The sequence below is a fragment of the Plectropomus leopardus genome, chromosome 10, assembly GCF_008729295.1.
Source record: "Plectropomus leopardus isolate mb chromosome 10, YSFRI_Pleo_2.0, whole genome shotgun sequence".
NCBI classification, from domain to species: domain Eukaryota; kingdom Metazoa; phylum Chordata; class Actinopteri; order Perciformes; family Serranidae; genus Plectropomus; species Plectropomus leopardus.
In genome coordinates this window covers 17,224,976-17,233,893 of record NC_056472.1, presented here as the reverse complement: position 1 = coordinate 17,233,893, position 8,918 = coordinate 17,224,976, and the positions used below count along the sequence as shown (strand labels likewise).

The 8,918-nt window shown below is 37.6% G+C and overlaps 2 protein-coding genes across 2 annotated transcripts in view; both read left to right on the top strand.

Annotated features, from left to right (window-relative positions):
• The first annotated feature begins 1,245 nt into the window (after nt 1–1,245).
• Nucleotides 1,246–6,290, top strand: slc38a11 (solute carrier family 38 member 11). The gene is made up of 12 exons (XM_042495285.1): nt 1,246–1,436; nt 1,530–1,650; nt 2,080–2,154; nt 2,233–2,367; nt 2,932–2,997; nt 3,138–3,244; nt 3,326–3,405; nt 3,499–3,569; nt 4,450–4,611; nt 4,703–4,815; nt 5,813–5,944; nt 6,051–6,290. The coding sequence occupies exons 1-12, from the start codon at nt 1,425–1,427 to the stop codon at nt 6,288–6,290; spliced, it is 1,314 nt and encodes a 437-aa protein (XP_042351219.1). The 5' UTR covers nt 1,246–1,424.
• Nucleotides 6,291–7,653: 1,363 nt separating this feature from the next.
• The window catches only part of cobll1b (cordon-bleu WH2 repeat protein-like 1b), a 28,933-nt gene continuing 27,668 nt past the window's right edge, over nt 7,654–8,918 (top strand). Inside the window, 2 exon segments of the mRNA XM_042495029.1 lie at nt 7,654–8,136; nt 8,370–8,450. Coding sequence (XP_042350963.1) covers nt 8,096–8,136; nt 8,370–8,450 — 122 coding nt within the window. The 5' untranslated portion in view covers nt 7,654–8,095.

The following is an 8,918-nucleotide window of genomic DNA, read 5'->3' as shown; positions in this document are numbered from 1 at the left end:
AATTAACATCTGTGTGCTGCTGCATTAAAATTATAGGCTATATGTTTAAAACATGACACCACTGCTGATTTGCTTCACGTTACAATGTCCACAGGGTTCACACAGCGAAGGCAAGGGTTAAATTTGGATTTGCTAGCAGCCCCTTCTCCAATGAGGTAGGGGGGTTGGGTATGGGTGGGGTGGGGTGGGGTGGTTTCCACAGACCACACTGTCAACAGTTTGCATATAGGGACAATGTCTTCAGTGGAAAGTGTTTAGTGGATGTCAAGAGTGACAATGTGTTGAATGTTTTCTCATTTTTAACAATGTGCCACAAGCTAAATTCAGTTCACCACCATTGTATTGGTGAAATGTCTTAAATTGAATCTATAATGAATCTTTATCTTATTTCATTTATTATTTTAAGTTGAAGGTACCCTTTTAATGAATTTAAGGGAGAAGTGTTCACCCCATCAAGTCCCAAAGGACAAAAAAAATAACAATAAAAAAAATAAAAATAATAATAATAATAATAAATAATAATAATAATAATAATAATAATACACAACATATAGAACTTAAGACCTCAGTACCAAACATTTTTTTCTTTGTTGACTCCGTGGTTCACAGACACTAAAACACTCCCTGTCCATGCATAAAAATAGACATTTGCACTGAGGCAACAAGTGCCATTTTGCTACAGGCTTAACACAAACAAGTAGTGTTTTAGAGTCCACTATCTTTTGCCCTGTTCTTTATTTACTTGAATAATTGATTAAATAAATCCCATGCTTTGACTACTGCAACTACTGGAGATATTTTTTTAAGCAGAAAAAAAAGCGTACTTTAAAAGTAATAATCCCTGGCATGACAGAAAGGGGAAAACAACAAACAAAGAAACGAAAAAACATAAAACGGTTTGCGCAAAGATTTGATGGTGTTGGACTCATTCAGATTCCCCATTGACGTCTCTGAATAAACTAGTTATGACATACAATAAGACTGCCATAAGAGGGCTAATAATCATACTGTCACATTAGAAGCTTTCAATAATTAATGACACCGGGTGCGTAAATTTCGAACAGCCTTTCTCTCAATTTGCAGACGCGCGTATAGATCCTGCTGCTTAGTGGTGGCCACAGACATTCAATAAAATCAGAGAAAAAAAAAACTAATCTGCATTTCTTTTAGCGGTGAGTGTCCACAGGGTGCAGAGAGTGTCTTGAGAGTGGGTGTCATTTGGACGTCAGGGGGTGGAGCTCCAGGCCCAACGTAACCCCAAGGGGCGCTGTTGAGATGTTGCAAGGCTTTACTTGAACAATTTTTTTTTTCTTTTTTTTTTAATATTTATAAACTTTACCCAATTCAGCCACACAGTAAGTATGTGAGAGTTAAACACTGAGGACACAAAGAGGAACCATATCAGGGACCAGCAGGTGCTCGAAATGGCCCAGCAGGTAAGTGATGCTGTTGCTGTAGGAAAGGAACAAAAGACGGATAGTTGATCTCTGGCGATGTTAAAGTTACTGCTTGGTGTTCTTATTTTCTAGCTAAACAATGAAGAAGGGACCATATTGGTTTCCCCACAAAAAGCAGCCGAAGAGCCACGGCATTCAATGATATCTGCGTCTTTTAATTTTATCAATTCCATCATAGGATCTGGAATAATAGGTAAATACTCACTTCATAATTTCAGAAGCCTATATTGCCCAACAATACCTAATTGTTGGATTATCTGCAGTCGATTACATGCATGATTAAACTGTAACTTTCACTGAGATTCTTCCGTAAAAATAATGCAATAATACTGTTTTCTGCAACAAGGAGAAGCTTTCATACCATTCAAGTCCTGCAGTGGTAAACCTTCCGTGTCATATGACTGGCGCCTGTTGCCCCCCACTCTCCCCTTTAACTCTTTCATCCTCAAAAAATGCCTGAGTCATTATGCAGAAGGCTATGGCAAACAACATATGATAAGTGTGGAACTTTTAAGACTTAGAATTGATTGTAATATTTTATTCTTTATGATAGAAAAACAATTCTGGTTAAATAATGCAGTTGTTCATATGCATTATTTTTATACAAATATTTTTGGACCAGGTTTACCATATGCATTGAACCAGGCAGGGCTCCCCTTTGGCCTTCTTCTGTTGATAGTTGTTGGGTTCATCACAGGTGAGTGTTTTTGCTTTCATTTTGAAGATTGAGACATTAATTTATCAAGTACTAATATTATGTTTCATCTCTTGGTAGATTATTCAATCATCTTGCTGATTAAAGGAGGCAACCTGTCACAGACTAACAGTTATCAGTCATTGGTGCAAAAGACATTTGGGTTTCCTGGGTTTCTGATTTTATCTGCACTTCAGTTCCTTTATCCATTCATTGGTGAGTTTTTTTTAATGTATGAAATATGCAAGTTGTTCAATCCAAAGTTGAATATTATTATCATGGTGTATTTAGAGCAGTGACCCTGAGGGTCATTTGAAATAATACAACAATGTTTCACAAAACAAAAGAACATTTCAGAAAACACTACATTCCACAAAACACAGCAAGCTTTTACAAAACACTTTTCACAAAATACAACACCATTTTAGAAAACAAAAGCATATCAGGAAACACGAAACATTTTACAAAACACAACAACGCAACACCGTAACGTTTCAGAAAATGTAACACACTTCAGAAAACACAACATTTCACAAAACACAACATTTAAGAAAACCACAACAGCATTTTGTAATGTTTTGTGAAATTTTGTTGTATTTTAACTCTCATGGCCCCTGTATGTATTACGTTTTATGTGTAATTTACAGAGTGGTCTGACGAATAATTGAATTATTTTTATTTTATTTGTACTAATTCTGTTCAGTACCGCCTGGCTTTTTGTCCTTTATAAGTGATGCTGCAGATATGAATAATAGAATTATGCTTTACTTTCTTCCTCAGCTATGATTAGCTACAACATCACAACTGGTGACACACTGACCAAAGTGTTTCAGAGAATACCAGGAGGTATGCTGCATCCTCCTCAGAGCAAAGACAAACTGCATCACACATGCATTAAATCCAAATTTTAAACATACACAGTGCATCTAAAATATTCAAATGGCTCAAACAGTTCATGTTTATGTTGTCATGTATTGTGTTTTCAGTTGGTCCAGATCACATACTCGCCGAGCGTCACTTTGTCATCTTGCTATCGACCCTCGCATTCACACTGCCGCTCTCACTTTATCGAAATATCGAGAAACTTGGGAGGGTAAGTCCAAATATTAAACAGTTAAGTGTGTCATTAAGTCATTTTTAAAGCTGCCTCTAAAACTTCCATGTGTGTTACCAGGTGTCCCTCCTGTCAATGGTGCTGACATTCACCATCCTCATCATTGTTATCATCAGAGCAGCTACCTTTGGACCCCAAATGTATGAACGAGTATTCTGCAATTTGCTTACTTGCAAACTTAATCATGTCTTTCTGTGTTTTCTTGGTGACTAAATATGAATATCACTCTCTAGCCTCCCCACAGAGAATGCATGGGCATTTGCAAAGTGGAACGCAATTCAGGCAGTGGGTGTGATGTCTTTTGGTGAGTTTGTCTGCATGATGCTGATGATGGAGCTACTCACAATAAGTTTAGCTTTTGACTTTTGATCAACAAAAAAACTATGTACTACATACAAAAACACAAGCCAGGATGGCTGCCAAACACATTCTATTGATAGAGAGCAAAATGTGTAAACAAAGACAGATTATCCACACAAAGCCTTACCTTTGAAGAAATATCAAGATGCAGCACCAAACACCTGAGAGAGGTACACCAATAATGAAGCATTTATTTATTTATTTGCCAGCTTGTTTTAGTGTTTTTCTGCCCCCTAGTGGCCAAAAATGGATAAGAACAGCTTTAATGTCAATAAATGTATCTTATCAAAAAGCAGAAGCCCATAGCTCTAATGCACTGACTTATCCATTCAAGTCATGCAGTTCAGCTCAAATATTAGAAGATTGAGACTATTAATTTATTACAACCCTGTTAAATATTGCTTTGACTTATATCAGTGTGCAACATCTCGGAGAACGTCTGCTGACATCTCCTTTTTAGTATGACCGTGTCCTTGAGTGCACCCTTTGAGTCCAGTCGACTAAGGCCTTTACACACATTGCGGGGAAAATTATGGCCTTGCATCAAGTGCCTGGATGATAATAGCTACTACTGCTACAAAGGAGGGCATTTAGATGAGGATGTGCATGCTCTTGGGAAAATACAGTGCTATATAGCCAGAGCTAAGACAGGCGTAGTTGGTAGTCTCTCAGTCTTAAAGTACACAGTAATGTTTAATTCACCATCAGACTTTAACTTTAAGCAAATAAGTAAATTGCTTCAAACTGGTTATGTGCAATATTTTTCAGTGATTTCATTCTATATGTAAATAACACTGATGTGCTACCCCTTTGTGTCTCTATAGCTTTTATATGCCACCACAACAGCTTTCTTATATATGGTTCTTTGGAGCAGCCGACACTCACTAACTGGACTCGGGTCACCCACGTGTCTGTAGGCTCTGCACTAATCATCAGTGCTGCATTTGCTGTCGCTGGCTACACCACCTTCACTGGCTACACACAAGGTATGGATGTAAGAGATACTGATGTTTAACCAGTTGTTTTTGTGAAGTCACAAATATATTTTTATGACCTTATATTTTCACTTCTCTTAAGGAGACATATTTGAGAACTACTGCAGAGATGATAACCTGGCAACATTTGGTCGCTTCTGTTTTGGCTTCAGCATAATAACCACATTTCCACTGGAGTGTTTTGTTACACGAGAGGTAAGTGATACTTTCTTATACGCCAACCTCAGAATTTAACGCTTAAGTGTTCACATATGTGAGGGAAAGTGGTATTCTGAGGGTTTGAGAAAAAATGAATCTTGGCACTTTACACCCAAATGCTCCTGCAGAGCTGCTCAATGGACTACAGTACAACAATGTCAGTTGTAAAACTTTGTCCCTATGTCCTCCTCAAGTGTGTGTTATCCTCTTTCAAAACACAGTGCTAAATGAAATTATTTTCATTCCTCTGCACCAGCAAGTGCTGTGGCCGGAGGCTCTATGTTTTCAGGTTATCTGTCCCATACTCACGAACACAATATCTCAAGAACGCCTCCAGGGAATTTCCTTAAATCTGACACAAATGTCCACTTAGACATAGTGATAAACTGATTGGATTTTGGTGGTCAAAGGTCAAGATCACCATGACCTAGTCAGTGTCATTCTTTTGAATGTGATATCTCAAGAAGGCCCTATTTCCTTAACTGTGGCACAATTCAGTTGGACTCAACATGAACTGTTTACTGTTTTCTGGTCAAAGGTCAAGGTCACAGTGACCTCACAAAACATTTTTTTTTTTTTTTCCATAATCAAGAAATCGTATTTTTATTATGACAAAATTTCACACAAATGCCTCAATAGAATAAAATATTTTGATTTTATATTGAAAAGTTGATGGCCATCTTCACTGTGACAAAACGATCCAGAAAAACACTTTTGCAGGCAGTTTTTCAAAGTCTTACCTCAGGAACAGAAGGGGAGACATTTGGTCAGATACTACATTGGTGACTCTAATCTCGGGTGCACACCTTTAAACTGTGCTGATTGAGTAGATCTTGTTTGCTGCCTGGTTGAAGATGTGTGTGAAGCATCCATGATTTAGAATTTGTAGATTCTTTACAGCAACAGCAACTTCACTGATTCATAACGGCAAGGCTGTGATTCTTGTAAAAAAAGTAAATATGTGGGCTTCTCTCCCTCTTTTTTTCCTTCTCAGGTGTTATCCAATGTCATTTGCAGTAGGGATCTTTCAAAAGCTGAGCATGTCGCCATAACAGTGCTCATAGTTGCAGTTTGCACATCAATATCTTTGGCTTACGACTGTCTGGGAGTTGTTCTGGAGCTGAATGTAAGTCAATTCAACTCAGCCAGTCTTTAGCATATATACATTTCATCTAGGTAAGTACATATGAGTGTTTAATTCGACCTTAACATTGATCTCCTTTATCATCCAGGGTGTTCTGAGTGCCACACCTCTGATCTTCATCATTCCATCTGCGTGCTTCCTCAAACTCTCCCCTGGACGCTGGTTCCAGGGTGAAAACTTGATACCCACCATTTTGATAATAACTGGCTTCTTTGTTATGATCACTGGTTTGACCATGACAGGTCTCTACCCTCAAGACTGCTCACACGGTGTGGAGATGTTCTACTGTGCAGATGCCAATATCTCTGGCACTGTGCCACCTGTATGAAATCTACCAAATATTTATTAGTCTTAAACTTTTTTTTTTTTAAGCAACATTTAGGTGAGAACAATATGTTTGTGGACACCACTGTCCTCATACCTTTTATGTCCTTAATCCGGTACTCTTTTTCATGGTTTGAGCTATTGTCTACTTAATTCTTATTATAGAAAGAAATAGTGTTTGCTTCGTTGTGATGGCTGTGTGAGGCTATCAGGAGCATCTGTCAGAGGCAGCTGTGGAGTACGGCACAGGTCCACTGAATTTAGCTGGTCTGCACTCACATCATGTGACAGAGTACCAAAAAAAAAAAAAAAAAGTTTATCTTTTTTGTATGATGTGACATTTTAAAATGAAAAGTGCTTTTAATTTTTTTTATTTGATACAATGTTTATTCTCTGTATCCCTGTCTGAATTATAACATCCATAATTCTTTGGTGGATTTCCCTGCTCAGAGACTGCTGTGCTTATAAAATGTAGCTATCTACAAGAGAGACACAGACTCTATAGTTGTTTTGTCTCAGTGTGGTTGTTTTGTGTGTCTTCGTAGTCGTTGTGCACGTTTTGTGGTTTTGTGTTTCTTTATGGTAATTTTGTGTCTCCTTTTGCTTATTTGTGTCTCATTAAGGTAATTTTGTATCTCTTTTAGTTAATTTTGTGTCACTTTGTAATTTTCTTTCAGTGTTTCTTTGTCGTAGTTTTGAGATTCTTATGTCTTATGACATTTTGCAGTTCAAAGTCAGGGGACTCCTACCACTTTGGGCCCCTGGGCCTGTGTCCAGTAGGTCTGTTCAGTGATCCATCAATGTCTCTTAAATAAACAAATAAAATGAAAATACAACATTTCAGTTTCAGTGTTCAGGGTTTTATTCTGTCATCACATATAATACAATAAGTACAAACAATACAAACTGTATAAACAAAATGAACAGTCTATGTATTAAGTAGAGACTGAAAAGGCTCAGGCAGAAGCAACAGTTTATAAATGTCATAAGTTCTTATGAATTTAAACCACCCTATCACAAATAATAAGAAATTATTCAGACCTTAACCCTCAAAAATAGAATTGTAAAACATTCACATGAAAACCAAAATGTAGTTTCATGTTTTTGAATCTATATCAACATTGTTCCACACTTTTATCATTTTATCATTTTTAAATGTGGAGATATTCACATACTTTTGAACATGTGTTTTGCATTGTTGTGTTTAATTTGTTGTTTTTCTTTTGGAATTAACAGTCTGTTTTGGTATTTATGATTCTGAATTATTTGTATCAGGGGAACCGGTCGTTTCCATAATCAGCCACAAGATGTCACTGTAGACAAATAGCGCAAAAGGAAGTTCAAAACAACTACAACAGCACAGATGTGTTCTGATACGGTTTATTTCAAGCTAAATGAGTCGATTTACTAGAGTTGCTTGTCACGGCACAGTTCTGTTAGGTGTTTGCCTGGTGTGTGATTGCCAAGATGTAAACTTTGACTCGGTACCGTTGCGCTAAACTCTTCATCTGGAGCCTGGAGGGAAGGTAAACTGGATCTGAGAGACGCCCCACTTTTTCAGATCAGTGTTGCGATGCAGTGTTTTGGATGTGAAGGGAAAAGTTGGCAGAGTCATCCACGGTGTCGGCGACAAAATGACATAGATATGCCAGACTGTTCAGTTTAAAAGGAGGAGGAAATATTCACCTCACTGGAATGGTTTGCGTAAAAGGCGCAAAACACGGAACTTCAGAGCGGAGTTATGGATCATTTATCCAAACAAAGTCTCTTTGTAGCAGTCTACAATTAAACTTACCTTTTTAAAGACTGATGGAAGTTGACAACTGCGTCGAAAACCAACTACATTCATGGTAAGACACGATTAATAAATACTTTTAAACGTTAGCGTTATTTCCAGCAGAAAAGAAGGAAAAAACGGTTCATATGACTGAAAAGCTGATGACCTCATGTGGGATTCGCCCATATTTCAGTATTTGCCAGTTTGCATCACTTGAAAGCAGCAGGTTAAAGTAAAGCTTTGACAACATTTAGCATGTGAACTGTTGCTCAAAATGAATTGTGCTTTTTGTTTTTGTTTGACTAGTCCGAGGGATTTCGTTAAACCAATGAGTTTAGTCATGGATGACCATGGATCCCAGCCACATCCACGGAGCTCTGGTCTGAGGTATGTAAAGCTGTCATTTGGATTACCAGCTGTCATATCTAAGCTTTGTATCCATAAGACTTTAAAGGAACATGTGTGCCAAGAACACTTTTTTACTGTTTTTTTTAAGAGAAATATGTGCCATAATTTATTTTTCACATAGCCAAACCTCCTAGCAATATTGATTGGAAAAAGATAAAACAGAGAAAGTATGAAAAATAGCAAGACAGGCGTTGTTTTTTTTCCACGGTGCACAAATATAATGCTGCCAAACAACCTATGACTGTCTAACCCAGCTGCTTTCTGACCTCTGATTGAGTATAATGCCACCTTTGTAAAAATAATGCAACTCTCAACTAACATTCCTTTCACTCAATACATCTTAGCGAAGTCACAGTTGTTGCAGACGTTTCAACCTTTGAACTCTCCTCATTTCCTGCTCTCAGGGTTTCACTGAGAAAGTGCGTTGACCATATGCAGAGGTCATGG